General features: G+C 38.5%; 2 protein-coding genes across 2 annotated transcripts in view; one reads left to right on the top strand and one right to left on the bottom strand.

The window, feature by feature from the left end:
- Positions 1-17,152, top strand: part of SNW1 (SNW domain containing 1) — a 34,594-nt gene extending 17,442 nt beyond the window's left edge. The window contains exons 6-14 of the mRNA XM_036735016.1: positions 963-1,067; positions 1,180-1,249; positions 2,196-2,261; positions 7,856-7,972; positions 9,638-9,779; positions 11,005-11,101; positions 14,285-14,402; positions 15,906-16,069; positions 16,161-17,152. Coding sequence (XP_036590911.1) covers positions 963-1,067; positions 1,180-1,249; positions 2,196-2,261; positions 7,856-7,972; positions 9,638-9,779; positions 11,005-11,101; positions 14,285-14,402; positions 15,906-16,069; positions 16,161-16,359 — 1,078 coding nt within the window. The 3' untranslated portion in view covers positions 16,360-17,152. The remainder of the gene's footprint in view (positions 1-962; positions 1,068-1,179; positions 1,250-2,195; positions 2,262-7,855; positions 7,973-9,637; positions 9,780-11,004; positions 11,102-14,284; positions 14,403-15,905; positions 16,070-16,160) is intronic.
- LOC118828431 (SRA stem-loop interacting RNA binding protein) lies at positions 16,875-21,827 on the bottom strand. The gene is made up of 4 exons (XM_036735017.1): positions 21,653-21,827; positions 18,505-18,563; positions 17,428-17,535; positions 16,875-16,981 (listed from the first exon to the last, which is right to left on the bottom strand). Exons 1-4 carry the CDS (start codon positions 21,741-21,743, stop codon positions 16,928-16,930), a joined length of 312 nt encoding a protein of 103 aa, XP_036590912.1. The 5' UTR covers positions 21,744-21,827; the 3' UTR covers positions 16,875-16,927.
- Between the last annotated feature and the right edge of the window lie 20 nt (positions 21,828-21,847).

The raw sequence follows: 21,847 nt of genomic DNA, 5'->3' as shown, positions 1-21,847 counted from the left end.
TTCAATGTCACCCTGGACTCTTCATCCTCACTCATCCCCAATAGCCAGTTAGTTGCCTGATCTGTCACCTACGTGTTTCCACTCAAGACCATCACTCTAGTTCAGGCCCTTATCGCGTCTTCTTTTTCTTTTTCTTTTGATAAATAGTATTTTATTTTTTTCAATTACATGTAAAGATAGTTTCCAACGTTCATTTTTTTATAAGGTTTTGAGTTCCAAATTTTTTCCGCCTCCCATCCCCTCTCCCCAAGATGGCCAGCACTATCGCAGTAGCCTTGTAATTGGTGTCCCTGCTTCATCTGTGTCTACACAGCTGACAAAGTGATTTTTACCAAAAAAAAAGAGGTCTTAACCATATCACTCTCCTCAGTAAACCCCACAGGTTGCCTGTTGCCTCTAGGATTAGATAAAAGACCCTTAAATTTTTATATAACCTGGTCTCTTCCTATATCTCTAGTCATCTTATACTCACTTCTGTGTGTGCTGTGATCCAGACATATTATCCTACTTGCTATTCCTCTCACACTTCATCTTCTGTCTTCATGCATTTGCGCTGGTTGTCCTTCATGCCTGGAATGGTCTCCTTCCTTCCCTCTGCCTCGTAGAATCCCAGGCTTCCTCCGAAACTCAGCTCACATTCCATCTTCTGCAGGAGGTCTTTCCTGTCTTTTTCTTATCTGGTTACGTTCGTCTACTTTGTATTTATCTATACATACTTTCTCTCCTCATTTGAATGTAACCTCCTTGGGGAAAGGGACTGTTTTTCCCTTTCTTTGTATACGCCATCCATCCCCTAGCATAGTGCTTGGAACACAATAAACTTGTTGATTAATTATGTTGACTGTTAACATAATTTGTATTTGAAAATGTCAGCATGGGAAATAAAAAATTACTGCAGTAAAGACTATCTCACTATTGAAAACTGAACAAGTTACATGTTTAATCTCAATGGCATTCTTTAGGTACACACCATCTCAGCAAGGAGTGGCTTTCAATTCTGGAGCTAAGCAAAGAGTTATTCGGATGGTGGAAATGCAAAAAGATCCAATGGAGCCTCCAAGATTCAAGTAAATGCTTAATTTGAGGGGATGAACTATTAGACCCATGTTTTGTCCATTCTGAAAGAGAATTTATAGGAGAAATATCATTCACTGATTATACTTTTGTTTCATCTCTTAGAATTAATAAGAAAATTCCTCGTGGGCCTCCTTCTCCTCCTGCACCTGTCATGCATTCTCCTAGCCGAAAGGTACTACGAGTACATTCTCAAGTCTTTTACTCTTGATCTGTGGCTGTGAAACTCAAGAGAGGAGGGAACATTCCAGAGCCTCTATTTCTTCATCTGTAAAATGGAGAGTTCGTGCACTCCCTGCTTTCACTAATGATGCCTCCAAAGGCCCTGAGGATATGACTCTTAATATGTCACAGTACACAGACAATATAACAGTTATCCTGAGTCATCAAGAAAACATTATAATAATTGTTTTTTACTTAAGAAATTATGAAAATGTGTGATAAGTTTTAGAAAGATTTCCAGGTAGGATTTTTTAAAATTGTTGCTTAAATGGGATAACTCAGCTATCTTAAATTCAGCTATCTAGAAGGATTATAGGTTCCAGATAGCTAAGGTTTTATGGTATTTTAACTCTCCTGAAAGAATGGGTTTGTATCCAAAAGAAATCATACTTGGTATTGAAACTTTTTTTATTAATACTCGAATTGTCAATACCAAAAAAATTTGAGGGTTTTTTTCTGTGTTTTGGGGGGTTTTGCATTTGTTTAAAAATTTTCTGGGAATACATTTTTTTAAAAAAAGTATTGATGCTTTTTTTGTATCACGTTGAATTATAGTTATATTCCTCTTCTATTTTCAAGTCTTCTTGTGTAATAAATATTTTAAAAGAAAAGACGAAACAACGTATATATCAACTGTCTGACAGTATATATAATCTTCCATACCCATGGTCTCCCACCTCTACAATGAAGAAAGGGATGTTCATTTTCCCCAACTCTTTTCTAGGGCCAACCTTGGTCATTATAGAACAGTATTGCTTTTTGCAAAAATCAGATATACCCATTAGTATTGTTTTATCAGTAAAGCTAAGCTGTTTTTGATGAAAAACTCATATGCAGATTTTTAGCTACATTTTAAATCTAAAAATGTCTTGTACTTTTTTACTTCTTCCTCATCTCAGATGACCGTGAAAGAGCAGCAAGAGTGGAAAATTCCGCCTTGTATTTCAAACTGGAAAAATGCAAAGGTAATTAAGCTGTCATAAAATCAGTCTCTTAATATTATATCCTACTGGGGAACTTCATGAAAGAGGTTCAGCCTGAATAGCATGAGTTTAAACCTCAAGAACTCACTTAGCTGTCTATTTTCAGAATGGAACACACAATTTATACAGTTTGATTTCTTTAAACAGTGTAATGGAAATGTCAAGGAATCAGGCTATGAACACCATATAGAATATATTAGCCAATTTCTGAGAGTAAAAGTACATAGAAAAGGGTTATTGAAAATTAATTTTTATATCCAGGAAAAACTTGTGTCATGGGGATCAGACTCAGATAGCAGTTTTTGGTTTTGTTTTTCTCTACAAAAGAAATCAGGATAAAAGGTACTATATAGGACAGAGTGGCATGATCTTCGGGTATATTAAGTGTCTGTATTTTTTCATGAGCTTCATTATTTGTTCATGCTAATACATCTTAGACTTTACTAAAAAAAATTTAGGCCCTATATATATTTTACTAATTGGCAGAGCTCCCAAGGGTCATAAGAAAGACTAAGAAATTTATCCCATGTTATTTTGTGTCATCATTGTTTTCCTAAAATCAGTTTTCATGATTTTATTAAGCTTTATGAGTTGTAAAGCATTCCTAATGACCTCTGGTTGGGGAGAAACATTTTCTTAACTATGTATATTTCTTACAAGAATTTTGCCTTTTCTTCTTTTTCTGTGGTGATAGAAGATGAAAGGGAGAGAAAATAGATGTTTAATTTTAATTTTAAAAAAATTGGTAAATACTTGTTGAGCAGAACCAAGAAGACAGAGTAAAGGTAGACTCCCCTGAGCTCTCCCCCAAACCCCTCCAAATACTTTTAAGAAATGACTAAAGAAATGCTAGAGAGCAGAACCCACAGGAAGACTGAGTAAAACAGACTTGCAGTCCAAGACAGCTTGGAAGGTCTGCAGGAAAGGTCTACTGCAATAGAGTGAGAGAGGCTCAGTCCAGCACTGGCAGACCAGGCCCGAGCAGGCCTCAGGGTGACTGAAGCAGTGGTAGCAGTGGTGGTTTCCATACTATCAGCCCACAGAAGCCAAAGATAACTTAGAAGGTCAGCAGGAAAGGTTTGTCATGTCTGGGTAAGAGTGGAGTGCAACTCAACACACGCTGCCCCAGTACAGCCCTGGACACAGCAGACCAGAAGCAAGCTTTGGGAGTGACTGAATCAGCAGCAGCAGTGGCTTATTCCACAGCTCTCAGCCCACAGACAGTAAAGGGGTCAAACAGCTGGTCAGAAGGAGATTATAGGAGTCTCTCTGCTAGCACTAAGGCAGGACTCTGTTACTTTGCCCATACTTAGATCTGGGTCACAGTCCTGGGTGGCAATCCTAGGGCGAGGAAGAGCACTAGTACCACCAGGGCTTGCCAGGGAGGGGAAACCCTCCTCACAGTTCCAGGGCAGAAAAGAGTACTTGTGGTCATTCACAGACCAGAGCACAAGCCAGGAAAGCAGTAAACAACTCTCCTTAGATCATATTACCTTGGAAGATCTGAAAACTTACAGGTCCCTGGAAGTGTCTCCAAAAACAGCTGCACAAAATCCCTAAAGCTTGGGACAGTGCATCCTTTATCCTGGAAGCAGAGCCCTACTTTAACAAACAGTTGAAAGTCAAGTAATAGGCTGGAAAAATGAGCAAACAACAGAAAAAACAATTCTGACCATAGAAAGTTACTGTGATGACAAGGAAGATCAAAACACACACTCAGAAAAAAACAACAAAATCAAAGCTCCTACATCCAAAGCTTCCAAGAAAAATATGAATTGGTCTCAGGCCATAGCAGAGCTCAAAAAGGATTTTGAAAATCAAGTAAGAGAGGTAGAGGAAAAATTGGGAAGAGAAATGAGAGTGATGCAAGAAAATCATAAAAAAACAACTCAATAGCTTGGTAAAGGAGACATGAAAAAATAATGAAGAAAAGAACACCTTGAAAAATAGATTAGGCCAAATAGCAAAAGAGGTCCAAAAAGCCAATGAGGAGAACCATGCCTTAAAAAGCAGAATTGACCAAATGGAGACGTCCAAAAGCTCACTGAAGAAAATAATTCCTTAAAAATTAGAATTGAACAAATGGAAGCTAATGACATTATGAGAAATCAAGAAACCAAACCAAACAAATAAAAAAAACCAGGAGACAATGTGAAATATCTCATTGGAAAAACTGACCTGGACAGTAGATCCAGGAGAGGTAATTTAAAAATTATTGAACTACCTGAAAGCCATGATCCAAAAAAGAGCCTAGACATCATCTTTTGAGAAATGATCTAGGAAAACTACCCTGATATTCTAGAACCAGAGGGTAAAATAGAAATTGAAAGAATCCACTGATCATCTCCTAAAAGAGATCCCAAAATGAAAACTCCCAGGAATAGTATAGCCAAATTCCAGAGCTCCCAGGTCAAAGAGAAATATTACAAATAGCCAGAAAGAAACAATTGGAATATCCTGGAGCCACAGTCAAGATAACACAAGATCTAGCAGCTTCTACATTAAAGGATCACAGGGCTGGGAATATGATATCCTAGAGGACAAAGGAGCTAGGATTAAAACCAAGAATCACCTCCCCAGAAAAACTTGAGTATAATTCTTCAGGGGAAAAAATAGACATTCATTGAGATAGAGAACTTTCAGACATTCTTGATCAAAGGACCAGAGCTGAACAGAAAATTTGACTTTCAGATACAAGACTCAAGAGAAGCATAAAAAGGTAAACAGGAAAGGTAAGGGACTTAATAAGTTTAAACTTTTTACAGTCCTCCATGGGAAGATGATATTTGTAACTCATAAGCATTTTCTCACTACTGGAGCAGTTAGAAGGAGTATATATAGACAGAGGGCACAGGTGTGCGTTGAATATGAAGGGATGATATCTAGAAAATAAAATTAAGGGGTAAGAGAAGAATGTACTGGGAGAGAGAGAGAAAGAGAGAAGTAGAATGGGGTAAATTATCTCACATAAAAGGTAAGAAAAAGCTTTTACAGTGGAAGGGAAAAGGGGGAGGTGAGAGGGAGTGAGTGAATCTTACTCTCATCCTAATTGTCTCAAAGAGGAAATAACATACACACTCAATTGGGTACAGAAATCTGTCTTGACATTTAGGAAAGTAGGAAGGGATGGGGATAAGAGAAGGGAGGAGGAGTGAAAGAAGGAAGGGCAGATTGGGGGAGGGGGTAGTCAGAAGCAAAACACTTTTGAGGAGGGAGAGGATGAAAGGAGAAAGAATAGAATAAACGAGGAAGGGGAATAGGTTGAAGAAAATACAGTTAGCAGTTTCAAACATAGAGAACTGAGTCAAATTTATAAAAATGAGAGCCATTCCCCAATTGATAAATGATCAAAAGACAGGAACAGTTTTCAGATGAAGTAATCAAAGCTATCTGTAACCATATGAAAAAAATACTCTCATTCACTATTGATTAGGGAAGTGCAAATTAAAACAATTCTGAGGTACTCCCTCATACCTATTAGAGGACAGAAAAGGTGAATGGCAGATGTTGGAGGGGATGTGGGAAAAACAAGACATTAATGCACTGTTGGTGGAGTTGTGAGCTGATTCAATCATTCTGTAGAGCAATTTGGAACTGTGCCTAAAGGGCTACAACCATGGGTACCTTTTCACCTAGCAATACCACTACTAGGTCTGTATCCCAAAAGAGACCAAAAAAAAAAGGAAAAGGACCTACGTGTACAAAAATATAGCAGCTCTTTTTGGGGACAAAGAATTGGAAATTGAGGGGATGCCTATTGGTTGAGGAATGGCTGAACAAGTTGTGGCATGTGATTATGATGGAATACTATTATTGTACTATAAGAAATGAGCAGGATGCTCTCAGAAAAACCTGGAAAGGCTTCCATGGGTTGATGCAAAGTAACAGCAATATTGTAGGATGATTAGCTGGGAATGACTTAGCTATTCTCAGAAATACAACGATCCAAGACAACTCTGAAGGACTTATGATGAAAAATCCTATCCATCCCCAGAGAAAGAATTGATGGGTGTCTGAATACAGATTGAAGCATACTTTTTTTACATTATTTTTCTTGAGGTTTTTTATTGTCTGTTTTCTTTCACAACATGACTATTATGGAAATGTGTTGCATGACTACAGATGTATAATCCATATTGAATTGCTTGCCTTCTCAGTGAAGGGGGTGGGGAGGGAGGAAAGGAGAGAATTTGGAACACAAAAGTTTTAAAAATGAATGTTAAAAATTGTTTTTACATGTGACTGGGGGAAAATAAAATATTAAATAAAAAAGAAAAAATGTTAGTTGACTTGAAAAAAAATCAACAAAATAGTAAAATCTTCTACAAGTCATTTCCCAGGAAAGTAGACATTAATGGGCAAAAATAAGACCATCCAATTATCTCTTAGGAGATATTATCTCTTGCTTTATGCTCTAATTTTTCTTTCAACCTAAGGATCTTTAACAACTTATAAAGTTTAATAAAATAATGAAATTTGATTTAGGGAAGCAATGATGACATAGAAATGTGGGATAGATTTCTTAGTCTTTCTTAGGACCCGTGGGAGCTCTGTCAAGTAGCGTGTGTGTTGTTCAATAAAGCCTAGGGTGTATTAGCATGAACAAATTATGAAGCTCACAAGACTATATGGCCACTCATATACCCGAAGAAATATGCCACTCTGTCCTGTGTAGTACATATATGCCTTTAGCCTGATTTCCTTTCCTTTGAATAGTTTGAAGCCTACGGTATGGAAAAATAAAGCCAAGCCATATTTAAATTGTATTTCTTAAGTTGACATGAGATACAAATTTGAAAACACCATATTCTTAAACTGTCTAGTTAACCTTGACTACTTTTGATTTAATAGGATTCATGGTATCATAATGGTAAGAATTTGGAGTTTAGTACAATAGGTTTTTGGTTTTTCTTTTAACTGGGTCTCCCTATCTCACCCAGGCTAGAAATGCCATGGTCACTCACAGACTCAGTCCCACTACTGATGAACTGTGGAGCTTTAATCAGCTCCAATGCCAGCCTAGGTTACTTTACCCCTCCTTAAGCAGCCTGGTGGCCCCTTGCTCCCAGGACTTCTCATATTAGTGCCAAATTTAATGTGGCTATTCAGTTGGCTTAACCCTACTGCAGATCAGAATTCCCATGCTCAAGTGATCCACTAGCCTTGGCCTCCCACTATAGTGGTTGTACGCATGCAAAATCATGCTTGTCAAGTACTGCTTGAGATGGTTGTTTGTTCCATCTTTGGATGGGTGGTATCATGGTACTTAAGGGGCAGCCATTTGGCCCCTTGATTTTAACTATCATTACCAGAATGTTGGAGTTACTTCCTAGAACTAATGAGATTAGGCTAAGGTGCATAGTGTTTACCAAGAGTCATGCCACAAACCAGCTTAAAACAGATGCTCTTTGGGGAAAAGAAGTATGTTTAAAATACTAAAACATGAGAAACCTATGAGACGATTATAAGAAATGCAGAAAAATGGACCGCACCCACAGAATGGTAAGAAATTTATGTTTATTTTAAAAGAGCACAAAAATGTCTCTCACATGATAAGTGTTTGTCTTTCATACCAGGGCTATACTATTCCGTTAGACAAACGTCTGGCTGCTGATGGAAGAGGACTGCAGACAGTCCACATAAATGAAAACTTCGCCAAACTTGCTGAAGCGCTCTATATTGCCGACAGAAAGGTGCATCTCTTAGCTTCATTTTTTTTTTCTGAGGCTCTGGTATTTCTCGTTTTGCAACTTCATGTTCTTTAATAGCTAAATTCACCTGCACCATTGATTACTGAGTAAGACAGTCAAGGAATCAGTGGTACCCTACAGAATACCATGTGTCCTTGTTGCCTGCTGCCGTCATGTTTCTCTCCTTACTACTTTCCAGAGTTAGTGCTTAGCCATTCTATTGCAGCATAGCAGAAGAAATTGAGATACCAGTTTAACATTCTACTTTGAAAACATTGCCAACCCCTCCCTACTCTGCCTTTTCACCTGTTTTACTAAACTTAAATAGAAGCTCCTAAATTTGGTTGTTTTTTAAAAATTTGTTTAAAGCCATAGCTTCGTTGTAAGAAATAATGTTATCTTTGATTTGTTATTGTTTTTGTCTTTATCTTTGGTCTCCTATATTGCTTGATGAAAATTTTAAGATTTCCCTCTTCACGTACTTTTAAGAAAGCAAGGTAACTTTCATACCACATAGTGGATATTTTGATTTTTTTACAATATAATTGCCTGGGATCTTTGGTTTCTGTGTGCCATGAAAATCAATTAAGGAAAAATCCTTATCAATCCAAATTCTAGAAAGAAATAACTGCCATTTATTGTCCCCTATTTTACAAATGAGAAAAGAGGGTCAGAGAGGTGAAGTGACTTGTCTAAGGTCATACAGCTAGTAAATAACAAAGCTAAGTCTCAAATCCAGGTCTTTCTGACTCTGTCCTATGCTCTTTCTACTAATTTAGGCCTTCCTACCTTTATATAGCCTTACAATTCATCGAATCATGGCAGTAATTCTTATATCAGGTACTAAAAAAGCTAAGTGAATAGAGAATTTGATTTCCACAGAAAATGAAATTAAGTGGCATCAGCTATTAGTTTCAAGACAGTATATCATATGTACAGTATTTAGAAAAGGACATCCCAGGAAGAATATTGAGTAAACAAGATAAGGGTTGTGCCCATATACAAATTTTCATAACAGATATTAGTTATGTAGTTCCCAGTCTCCTTTACTGTGGTCACATTATACCTGAACACATAAATATACCGTATGTTAGATTCATGGAATTTTGATTTTAGATTCTGCTTGTAAAAATGCAAGGGTAGCATTGATTTGTTAAGTTGAATCATATTCCTGGGTTTTATGGTTGAGAGACTGAAGTAGAGGCCTAAGTTTGCTAATTCTTTTTGTGTTAGGATGTCTTCCTAAGAGTCAGTGTAGTATGATGCAATGAATAGCATGCTGAGATTGGAACCAAATGATGAAGATTTATAGGATCATAGATGTAGAGCTTGAAGGGACCTTAGAGACTATTATGTCCAACTCTCTCATTTTGAGCATGAAGAAACTGAGGCTGAGAAAAATTGAGTCACTAGCTCAAGGTCACCCAGTAAGTGTTTAAAAGCAGAATTCGAACTTGGGTCCTCACAAGGCCAACTCTGTCCACTGCACCACTGAGCTGATGTTGGGCAAGTCACATAATTGCTACAAGTTTTAGTGTCTTCGTGCTTAGAATGAAATTGAACTACATGGATCTCCATGGTGTCTTCCAGTTGTGTGTGTATTATTCTCATTAACAGTAAATCATAATCATTTGCACTGTTGAATATATGATTTCATTTGTGGTATAGGCTCGTGAGGCAGTAGAGATGCGGGCTCAAGTGGAGAGAAAGATGGCCCAAAAAGAAAAGGAAAAACATGAAGAGAAGCTTCGAGAAATGGCCCAGAAAGCTCGGGAGAGAAGAGCTGGAATCAAGACTCATGTAGAAAAAGGTTTGTCAGCCTTATGCATAAGGAAAGGATGTGTGGCAGAATTAAGGTGAAGATAGCGGTAATTAACCATCGACCAAAGGAGACTCGTTGAGCCTTGTCAGAATTACTACGGCCTTGCTTAACAGTACAGCAGTAAGAATAGTTAGCAAATTTCCAAATTGTGTTTATGTTTTCACATCTGTTCCTAAAAGTCATCATTTAAGAAACTTTTTGTCCTTATTGTACTTCTTCAGTATCTTAAGAATTTGTAATCACATTGATGCAGGTCTTTTTTCCATCAGTGCGGATGGCAGTCAATTCATATCTTCTCATCTTATGCAATTCCTGAGTGTCTTTCCTTAGATAATCCACCCAACATTCCTCTCCTAGATTTTTTTTTAATTGTGTGGTACCCACATCAATAACAAAACCAACAGAAATCATATGTTTATTTCAGTAAATGCTGAAAAGGCTTTTGACAAAATACAGCACCCATTCCTGTTAAAAACACTGGAGACCACAGGAATAAATGGAGCTTTCTTCAAAATGATAAGTAGTGTCCAAAACCATTAGCAAACATTATCTGTAATGGGGATAAGCTAGAAGCCCTTAGATCAGGGGTGAAGCAAGGATGCCCATTATCACCACTATTATTTATTATGGTGCGAGAAATGTTAGGTATAGCAGTAAGAGAAGAAACAAAACACTTGGGCTCTCCATCTGTTTGCTCCTTTACCATATGGCCAGCCCACCTTTTATCACTTTACATTTTCGTAATGATATCCCTTATGATACTACTTCTTGAGTGTTGGTCATCATTAGGAAAAGTGCCGGAGCTTCCCTGTTTCCACTATTGTCCTTTAGGTCTTCATACCATTTTTATATTTCTACAATAGTATTTCAACGTAGAGATAAAGCTGTCAGTAACCATTTACTAAAAGCAGTTATGAAGGCAAAAGGTTTTGTTTGTCAGTAGCAGTACTTTTTAAACATAAAAGTGTTAATGAATTCATGAATTATGTTTATTCTCTGCCTAGACATTAATTTTGATATATCACTGTTTTTAATATTTAAAGATGTAACATTGAACTAATTTAATTTTTATCTGGGTGAGCAAGTATGACTAACAGACTGATACAGGATTACTTCAGGGGCTAATAGGATTCTTGCCTAAAGTAGGTAAATTCTCCCTAGTTTTTGAATGTTACTGGGTATAGTACAGTAACGAAGCAACTTCTCTCTACAGAGGATGGGGAGGCTCGGGAACGAGATGAAATAAGACATGATAGACGTAAAGAGAGACAACATGATAGGAATCTTTCCAGAGCAGCTCCTGATAAGAGGTAAGTCTGGAAAAACAAAAAGAAAATTAAAATTCTTTTTTCATACAGTGCAGACAGCTTTTTTCTTGCAACACTGATAAATTTGGTAAGACCTTAAAACCACTCTTTGATTTCGTATAATCAAGCATTTCGAAACATTTTACATGGTACAGTAAAGGAGTTTGAACTGCATACATAATGGCACCACTTTATGTTTCAGTAATGCTTTAGATTTCCAAAGCATTTTCACATAATCTTATCCAATCTCTCTATATAGGGATATATAATCCTTACTCTCAGGGAGCTTACATTCTAACAAAGGAGACACCACATAGATTTAGAGGTATAGATATACAAGATAGTTCACTACAAGTTGCTTGGAGAGAAGAGGGATTTGGGGGGATCAGAATAGGTATCCTTGCTACAGGGAACACTGTTAAAGTTGGTTGAGATATAGCATATATAGTCAACACAGTAGTGTGGCTAATTCCAGCCCCATTCAGCAGCCTGTGAGTGGAAGCAGAGGAGGTCTATGCTGGGAGTAATCCAAGGCTGAATTTTCCTTATGTGGCTGAAATGGAGTGAAGGAACAAGTCATGGAATTTGAAATTGAAGAATTGGAAGGTTAGAGAGCTTGAGGGAAAATCAGCATGGATGTTGAATTCCCCTAGTGTATAAGTGTAGGAGAGAGCCAGTGATCCAAGTGCTAAATTGAGAAAGGATAAGGAATAGGGGAGGAAGGGGCAAATAGTACAGATATCATGAAGCCACAGTCAGGATAACACAAAATTTAGCAGTTTCTACATTAAAGGATTGGAGGGCTTGGAATATGCTATTTCAGAGGGCAGAGGAGCTAGAATTACAACCAAGAATCACCTACTCAGCAAAACTGAAAGATAAAATATATATAAAAAAAAAACCTGACTTTCAAATGGAAACAGGAAGTAGAAGTCATAAGGGATTTCATAAGGTTAAATTCTTTACATTCCTACATAGGAAGATGATTCTTGTAACTCCTTAGAACTTTCTCATTATTAATGCAGTTAAGAGTATGCATAGGCAGAGGACATGATGAGTTGAATACGATGGGATGACATCTAAAAATAAAATTAAGGGATGAGAAAGTGGAATGCACTGAGAGAAGGGGGAAGGAAGAGTTAGAATGGGATAAATTATTTCCCATAAAAGGTGCAGAAGAGCTTTTATAGTGGAGGGAGAGATGGGAGAAGTGGGGTGGGGAATGCTTGAATCTTACTCATTGGAATTGGGTTAAAGAGGGAAAACCATACACACTCAGTTTGGTATTGAAATCTACATTACCCTACAGGAAAGGAAGAGAGGTTAAAGGATAAAGGGGAAGGGGGGCTGATAGAAAGGAGGGTGGATTGGGGGAGGAGATTGTCAGAGGCAAAACACTTTTGAGGATGGACAGGGTGAAAGGAGAAGACAGTAGGATAAATTGGGGAAATAGGATGGAAGAATATACACTGTAATAATAACTGAAAAAAGTTTCTAGCAAGTTTCTCCAATAAAGGCCTCATTTTATAGAGAACCGAGTCAAATTTATAAAAATGCAAGTCATTCTCTAATTTTGATAAATGGTCAGAGAATATGAACAGGCAGTTTTCAGATGAAGTAATCGAAACTGTCTACAATCATGGGAAAAAAATGCTCTATATCACTATTGATTGGAGAAAAGCAAATTAAAACAATTCTGAGGTACTACCTCACATTTATTAGATTAATAGGACAGAAAAGGATAAATGTTAGAGGGGATGTGGGAAGATTGAGACACTAATGCATTGGTGGTGGAGTTGTGAACTGATTCAGCCTTTCTGGAGAACAATATGGAATTACACTTTGACTCAGCAATGCTGCTCCTAGATCTGTATCCCAAAGAAATTAAAAACAAAAAGGAAAAGGACATAAATGTGCAAAAATATTTATAGCAGCTCTTTTTTGTGGGGGCAAAGATTTAGAAATTGAGGGGGATGCCCATCAATTGGGGAGTGGTTGAACAAGTCATGGTATATCATTGTGAATGGAATACTATTGTGCTTTAAGAAATGATGAGCAGAAAGAATGCTCTCAGAAAAACCTGGATTTAAATGAACTAATGCTAAGTGAAATGAGCAGAACCAGAACATTGTACACAGTAACAGCAATATCATACAATAATAGAATGACTTATGATGAAAAATGCCATCCACCTCCAAAGAAAGAACTAATGGAATATGCATGCACATCAAAGAATAGTTTTTAAAAACTATTTTTCTTTGTTTATTTGGGGGGGGGGGCAGGGGGTGTTTGTTTGGTCTGTGTTTTCTTTTACAACATGACCAATATAGAAATGTTTTGCATGACTGCACATGTAGAAGTTATATCATATTGCCTTCTCAATTTGGGGAGAAGGGAGGAGAGAATTTGGCACTCAAAATGTTAAAAAATGAATGTTAAAAATTGTTTTTACTTGTATTTGGGAAAAAATATTAAATAGGTAAAAGAATGTTTTACATCTTAGAAGGGAATATGACTTAAAACTTCTGAAAATGGCATTGTAGATTGAATGTAAGCTCTTAGCACTCATACAGTCACTGTACGCTTATTTTTCAAAAATCTGAAGTTGAGTGAAAATCACTATCTACAGAAATCATTTTGAGATTTGAAGTTTTAGTGAAACAGTGAGTTACCCGAGTTTTCAGTAAGTTCAAAAACCCAAAACAATACTAAATAATCCAATCATTGGCATGTGTTTTTTTCTCTTTTAATATTCTGATAAGACCAGAATTAATAGTTTTGGCCACATTAAAGAACTACTTTAGACTTTTTTAAAGAGATTCGAGTAGTAAACCAAATTTGCACTATATTGATCCTACAGAAACCTTAGTTCTCTGGTACAAGAATATAGAATGCATTCCACAGCAGTTGCATCCCAGCAAGCACTATAGGCTGATTATTTGCATTAAAGAATTGCATTTCAGACTCCTACTCTCTTGGCATTCCTTTGAGTTATCAAGAGGGCCAAACTGTAAAACCTTATCTTCTCTAATGATTATGTATCTGGAATGCTATAAGGATTACCAACCTGATTATGTAATATCAGAGAATGTATTCACAAGGCATGAATGTTCATTACTAACTGGTTGTTCTTAAGTTGAAATGTTCAATTTGTTGATGTAATAAAATGATGACATTTTAACGCAGGTCAAAACTACAGAGAAATGAGAACCGAGATATCAGTGAAGTCATTGCTCTTGGTGTGCCCAATCCTAGGACTTCCAGTGAAGTTCAGTATGACCAGAGACTGTTCAACCAGACTAAGGTACTTAAGTTTTTGGGGGTGGGGGGCGGGGGGGGTGGTAGGGAGGGAAAGTTTAGTGTCTCTAGCAGAGCATCATGCGCTTCCACATAGATACATAATATTTATCACACCTACTAGATTGGCCTACGGGTTCTGTTGACATCACAGATTGGATTATGGCATGCAGTGGGTGGGGAAATCCTATTGCTTTCTTCTCTTAATAAGTGATTGAGTAGAATTCTAAAAGATTAGAGCACAAAATGAAGTTCACTACTTACTTTTGAAGGCCCAGCCTGATTTTTTGTTTCTAAAATGAAGACATGTCTGGAGGTGTATCCTAGAGTATTTTCTCAAAAATACTATGGTAGCAGGTTAGCACATTTTAACACGCAAGGTTGGAGTTAGGACTGAGCAGGCATAGGATTGAGGCAACCTTGTACAATGAGAGGATATGACACCTGGAATCGGGGGAGAATCTGTGTCCAACTACCTTCTCAAGCCCTTATTTGTGTGGCCATGAACTTACCACAATTTTTCTAAGCCTTGTTCTCCTCACTTTTTGAAATGAAGAGATGAAACTGGGTACTCAAAATCCCTTCTACATCTAATTTACTTGGCATTGATAACTGTTCTAAGTTATTTTTCCAGATTAAAGCTTGCTTCATAAATAAGCACTGAAAGTTAAAAACACAACTCTTTGAATGACAGATCTTGTTTCAAATGTATTCCATTATTCCCTGCCTTATTACACCAACCATTAGTAGGTCAGAGGATTTAGGCTAAAGCTAAAATTTAGAAATCACCTAGTATAACTGCCTCACTTTACAATTTAGAAAACTAAGGCCTGGAGCAACATAATAGTTCAGGGCCAGACCTCCTAAATCTCTCCCAAATCCAGTGCTCTTTCCTTTACATCACATAATATCAGTTTAATCTTTTCTTTTTAATTTAAGGTTCATCATATGAACATTTCTTGTACTGTGTCATAATACCTTCAAGAGCTTTGAGAGATGGTCATCTGCCTTGAGTTATATGATCTAGAATTACTGTACTTCATAATAGGCTCATCCATGGTAGATCTGGAAGTAACCTCAGACATCTAGTTTAATCTTATTTTACAAAAGAGGAACTAAGGCCTGAGGTTAAATGATTTGTACAGGATAATACAGCTAATATCAGAGGTAGGGTTTGAACCGAGGACTCCAGTCACTTTATTGCTTAATCCATCCTTTTTTAGCTCTTCCTAGCAGTTACATCATACCGCTATCATGGTCTGCTTTTCAGGTTCTGATTTTGTTGCTTTTAATTACTGTTGACTAGGAAACTTAAGACTTGTTAAGTGAGTAACCCTATTTTACAAACTACTCTAAGTTCTAGGTAAGCACCTGAGAGAATTCACATGGATACCCATTTGCCTCAAAGCCTTTTTACTATGTATTTGCACAAGGAAAGCGCCCATTTGAATTAAACTTTTCTAGATACTACACAGACTTTTCTTTAGTTTTAGGCTTCATTCTTTTACAGGGTATGGACAGTGGTTTTGCTGGTGGAGAAGATGAAATTTATAATGTTTATGATCAACCATGGAGAAGTGGTAAAGACATGGCCCAAAATCTCTACAGACCCAGTAAAAATCTGGACAAAGACATGTATGGTGATGACCTAGAGGCCCGAATAAAGACCAACAGGTAGCATAAGAGCACTATTCAGCTCCAGAGTTTAAAAGTTACTTAAAGTAGTAAAAAATGACAACTTATGGTCCATTTGATTTTGTTCCAGATTTGTTCCTGATAAGGAGTTCTCTGGCTCAGATCGTAGGCAGAGAGGCCGAGATGGACCAGTTCAATTTGAGGAAGATCCCTTTGGTCTGGACAAGTTTTTGGAAGAAGCCAAACAGCATGGAGGGTCTAAAAGACCCTCAGATAGCAGCCGCCCTAAGGAACATGAACATGAAGGCAAGAAGAGGAGGAAGGAGTGAGTAGGGTAGCCTCTCAAAGAGAATGAACTATTATCCTTAACTCTGATGACAGTGCTCATTGGGGAATTCTGTGTAAATGGTCAGGATGAAAACCAAATCTGGGACCGTAGATCCCACTACTTTTTATTACTGGGGCTGGGGGAAAGGGAAGCATACTTTAAACTAGTCTTTATTTTTGAAGGGGGTGGGCCATATTCACAGTGTAAGGCTTTTGCTTCCCCCTCTCAGTCAGCCCTTTCCTCACCCCATTAGCATTGACAGAAGCTCCATACTCCCCAGTACACCGTTGAGACTATTATATCTTTAGTGACATTAGTTTTGGGAGATTAACATTTCATAGTAGAACTATCCTTGTACATAACCGTGCTGAGTAGTTGGGGGAGGTCTCCATGTAATGGCGCTGTCCACTGCTTGTTGAATGTTTGCCCCCGTTGTGTGTGTGTGTGTCTGTTTTAATTTGGAATGGGAGAGTCAGCTTCTGCGTGGTGCAAGTGTTTTAAATAAAACATTTAAACTTTCCATAGTGTAACATTTTTATTTCCCAGTTCATCAATACATTTATGCTAATTCAGATTTTCTCCTTCACATCCTGACGTCTGTGTCTTTGGCGCTGAACATGGACCTGAAAAAGATGCAGATTAGTACTGTTAAAGTTGAAATAACTTCTCTAGTATTCCTTAAAGTGGGTGGTGTGTTAAGGGGCTGACCCCATAAATACAAAAAGCAAAACAATAAGAGTATTGTATTGTCCTTGTGCTTCTCTGGAATAAAGTTCTTCCTCTATGTTTGCTAACCAAAGTGTTGTAGCTTTACCACAGATGCTAGTGTGCAAACTACTTGCTTTTGCGATTTTCATAAACATTTATCCTGGGTAAGCATAACATGTCCATATCAGTGACACTGTTGAATACACCTTATATATTTGGTTAATCAGTGGAAAAGGTGCTCTGCAATACTTTACCTGTGTGGCATATACTGGCTCCATGCTACTGTTATTTTGTAGAGATCTGACTGATTTTGCAAGAGATCTGACTTCTATATTAATGACAACACACAAAGTGATCTTACTTTGACTCCATCAATGAAATGACTTTCTTGCTGTAATGTTCTTTGAAGTTCTTCTTCTGAAGAAAATCCAATCCAACAACAACCTTTATGAAAGCCTGTATCTTTTTCCTAGAAAGGCAAGATAAGGATAAAGGTTAATTTGTGAGTTTGAATTAATGTCATATAATCTGATTATACCTAAAATATACCTACTTTTCTGAAAAGTTCTAGACTCAAGTCACACTTAACAGTCAAGGTAAATCGATCACAAAGATAAATTCTAGTTTCCTCTCTCCATTTTAATAACTTTTAACAATTAAGCTTTAAAATTTAAATTCTCCGTAATTTTATAGTATCAGCAACACATGTCCGTGTTTATGCAGGTATCCACAGTAAAAAAATACATTAGTACAGTCTCATTTATCTGGCCCTTGTCTATTATGCAAACCTAGTTTATGGTGGCCATTTTGTATTTAAGGACCTCACTACCTATCAAGAAAGGGCTCTCTCGACCACCTAAGTCACAACACGTAAGCATCACCTCGAATGGGTATACTGAAAGGGACATGATGGCTGTTTTCAAGTCCTGCCATACAAACTATGTTGGTACATAGGTCTCAATCTCTTACGTCCCTTGCAGTTCTAAATCCATAATCCTGTAAGTACAAGCATAAAAGTTATTTCTCCTGGAACGAATGTTTGAGCCTGGGAAAGGCAATATGATCAATCTGGGTAAAATTTCCTTGTGCCTTCTTTAAAAAAAAAAATCTCGGACCCCAGGACCCGAGTAGAATAACAAACTTATATCCTGATTTGGGAGCTCTAAAAGGGGAAAATAAAGCAGTAGGAAATCAATGTTTAGTTGATTCCAACATACTACCTATATCTTTAACTTTTTAAGTGGATCACAATTTTATTAGAATAAGCACTATGACAACTACAGGCTTGTGCTCTACAGCTAAAGCCCATAATTATAAGCTAAAGCTTCTTGGATAATCATCTGATTTTTATCAATAGACCTTTTGGTAGATTTATGCAAACTGTTTCTGGATAGCCAATCTCTTTTGGTAAAGAATCAAGAAAACAGTCGACACTCACAAATGGCAGAAAACATCTTCGTACAGTACCAAACTGACTAAAGTGCTCTTTGAGCTCATCTGTGGAAAGAAAAAAAGTAAATAGACCAGTTATTAATTTTTAGATTTTTCCATCACAGAATTTTATAACTGGAAAGAATTTTAACCATAAGCCCAGAGGTACATTTTCTTATGACAGCTACTTTTCATTTCCCTGAAGGCCTTGATGGCCCCCTGCAGAATCAACATAAAACAGAATCCAGTAGGGTTTATGGTGTCTGGGTTCCACTGCATGCATGGCAAATCACCTGCAGGTGTGGTTATACACAGATGCTATCCATCTGCAACAAAGCTATTAACTTCCCAATAAAGTACCTAACCCTGACATTCAAAATCTTTGCAGGCTCTTACCCTAACTAACCTTTCTAGTTTTATCTGAAAATCTGCCCCCCCCCCCCCTTATTTCCTGTTCTTGTTCTAACTAGAATACTGACTCATTCTTTTCAGGCTACACCTGGAATACTCTATTTCAGACCTACACAGCTTGGCAGTCAGTAGAGGCCAAAATTAAAATAGGCTAAACTTCTTTGGGCCACAGGTTTTTTGTGGCTCCCTTTCCAATTAAAGGTATAATTAATGATTAAACTATTTTTGCAAATCAACCATATTAAAACAGGGAAATTTCTATTAATATCAAGTAATCACACATATTACTTAGGATTTTTATTTATCATGAAATCATTCCTCTCAGACTAGAGAGAGACTGGTGATGGTTGGTTGCCAAGAGTCACTTGACAAATAGGAGAACATACACAGTAGCAACCCATCTGCCAATTTTACATGATGGGCACAACAGTGGCTAGTGGAAGGTGGGTTAAGTGGGGCCCAGATAAAGCGCTTGTACCCATTTAGGCTGTAAAAGGAACATAATTTTAGGCTATACAGCTCAGATCTAACATCTTTACTTTCTTTTATATCCTCTACATTTTTTGCTGGCCACCAAAATCCTTTGGTGGGCCCACAGGCCATATGTTGTCCAGGCCTGCTCTATTTATTTAGCTAGTTAGGGGCACTAATTTAAAGGATGCTGATAAACTGGGGAATGTCTAGGAGATGGCAACCAAGATGTGAGGGCTCTTGACCACAACACATGAGGAACATCATGGAATGGTGAGATTGGAAGGGGACATGACAGCTGTCTTCAAGCCCTACCATATAAACTATGTACATAAGCTGTATTGTACATAGTTTGCATGTTTTTTCCTATCAGACTGTAACTCAAGAGCAGGTACTGTTTTCTTGCCTTTCTCTACATCCCCAGAGATTAGCTCATAGTAGGCACTTAATAAATGCTGACTGCCATTTAGAAGGATTAGACCTATTTTGTTTGGCTTCTGGGCAGAAGTAAAAGCAAAGTTTCTAAGCTGTGGAGGTAGAGTTGTTATGTAAGTGGAAACTCCTGACATAATAAAAGTATCCACAAGTAAAGGAGGCTGTCCTTAACAAATGGATGACCATTTGTTAGGAATGACACCGGGATGGGGGGGGACTCCCTATATGAAAAGAGATTGAAGTACAAAGCTTCAGCCTCTTCCAACTCAGTGATTCCGCTTGCTGAAATTTTAGGCACACTTTAAGACCCTGCTCAATTCTACCACCTCCATAAATCCTCCCCTGACACCCCAGCTGAAAGTGATCTGCCTCTTCTGCACTTAGTTGGCATTATTTTTAGAGATACCCATCACATAATTTACCTTCGACGATCTGAGATTTTGTTCAGGTAGAGTCAAGAGTCAGAAGACCTATGTTTGAATTCTACAACTTAGTATTTAACACAGTTGGTTTTTCAGCTTAGTGTTTGACCTTGGAGAAACCACAATGCCATTTTCCTCTTTTAAAATGATTTCTGGACAAATAATATCTCTAAGGTCGTCGTTGTCTCTTCTGCTATGTACGTGGAAATGCGTTTTATTTGGTGTTTAAGTCCAGAATTTAAAAATAAAAAGCACAACACCGCAGCTGTGTTCTATATCCAGCCCTATACCATGCTGAATTATAACATTTTTCTCAACCAAACCAACTCTTCCTCTCCCTCAGCCGGGCCATGTCAAGATTAAATTGTGGGGCAGCAGCAGTAGAGATATCGCCACGTCTGGGGTCAGGGTGACCAAGTTAAAATCTTGCCTCAGATAATCACTAGCTGTGTGACCCTGGGCAGGTCACCAAAACGGTTTGCCTCGGTTTTCTTATCTGTAAAATGGGGACTGTTACCCCCAAGCACCTATCTGGCAGGGTTCTTTTGCAGATCAAATGAAGTGTTCCTAAAGCTAAGCACTATATAAATGTTAGCCGCTATCATTATCATTATTCAGCCTGTTTCTTGTCCAGGGTCCTAAGTGTCTCATGTGAGAATCCTTGTTCATCCAGAGCCTGGGTGAGTCTCTAGTGGTCAGTGTGTGGATTTCAGCGAGTCCCTGAACTTCCACCGGGCAAAAAAGTTTTACATCTTTATTTGCATTAACCTCTAAAGGAAATTCAGTTATTACCAAAAAAAAAACCAAACCCCAAACACTATTTTGATAAGGTTCACCAGACTGCAAAGGAGTCCCAGACCCTCCTCTTAGGGGAGGCAGCGCCTCGTCTGGCTGTCCCAAGCCCTCGTTGGTGCCATTCCACGGGGAGACCACCGAGCCTCATCCAGCCAGGTTGGGGGGGTGATGGAAGGCCTAGGGTCCTCTTCCTCCTCCAGGCCCTTCCAGGAGAACCTAAGCTATCCTCCAGCGCAAGGAGCCCTTCCTTTTTCTCTGCGTTTGCGGTTCCTCGCCAGTCGCAGGCCACTAGGTGGCGCCCGGGACATAAAGCGCGGAATCCGGGGTCCTGCGTTCAAATCCGCATTCATGCACCCCCCGGAGGCGAATCACGCCGCCCGCCTCAGTTTCCCCGTCTATAGAACGGGAAGATGATAGCACGTATCGCCCAATGGGGCTGTGAGAATAAAACGGGATGTCTGTACGAGGCGTGGCAAATTTCAAAGCGCCGCGTAAATGCCAGCGGTCATCAGTGACCAAGGCTCGCGGGGCGAGATCAGAAGCGCACACTTCCCCCGCCCCCTCCAATGCCCGGCAACTACGGCAAACCCCCCGGGCCACCCATCCCCCCCAGCTACTCACTAGCGGCTGCCGTCCAGGGAATGCGGCTGACAAAAATCGTGGCCAAATACCGCACCGCGGTCGAACGAAAGGGCGCCTGAACAGCCGCCATGTGGGAAGCCAGCGACTGGCAGATACAAGAAGCAGGGGCCACCCGTGTACAGTTCGCCAAGGTGAGTAGGTCTGCTCCGGAAGTAAAAAGGGAGATGTCCTTCC

This window comes from Trichosurus vulpecula, chromosome 8 (assembly GCF_011100635.1).
Source record: "Trichosurus vulpecula isolate mTriVul1 chromosome 8, mTriVul1.pri, whole genome shotgun sequence".
Classification (NCBI taxonomy): Eukaryota; Metazoa; Chordata; class Mammalia; order Diprotodontia; family Phalangeridae; genus Trichosurus; species Trichosurus vulpecula.
Note: the sequence above shows the minus strand (reverse complement) of the source record. Positions and strands in the feature narration are given on the sequence as shown.

Excerpts from the sequence above, each read along its gene's own strand:
- LOC118828431 (XM_036735017.1), bottom strand. The coding sequence starts at position 21,743 with ATGGCGGCTGTTCAGGCGCCCTTTCGTTCGACCGCGGTGCGGTATTTG. Across the intron at positions 18,564-21,652 it reads TCCCTGGACGGCAGCCGCTA|ATGAGCTCAAAGAGCACTTT; the intron begins GTGAGTAGCTGG and ends TTCTTTCCACAG. Across the intron at positions 17,536-18,504 it reads GAAGATGTTTTCTGCCATTT|GAAAAAGATACAGGCTTTCA; the intron begins GTGAGTGTCGAC and ends TTGCCTTTCTAG.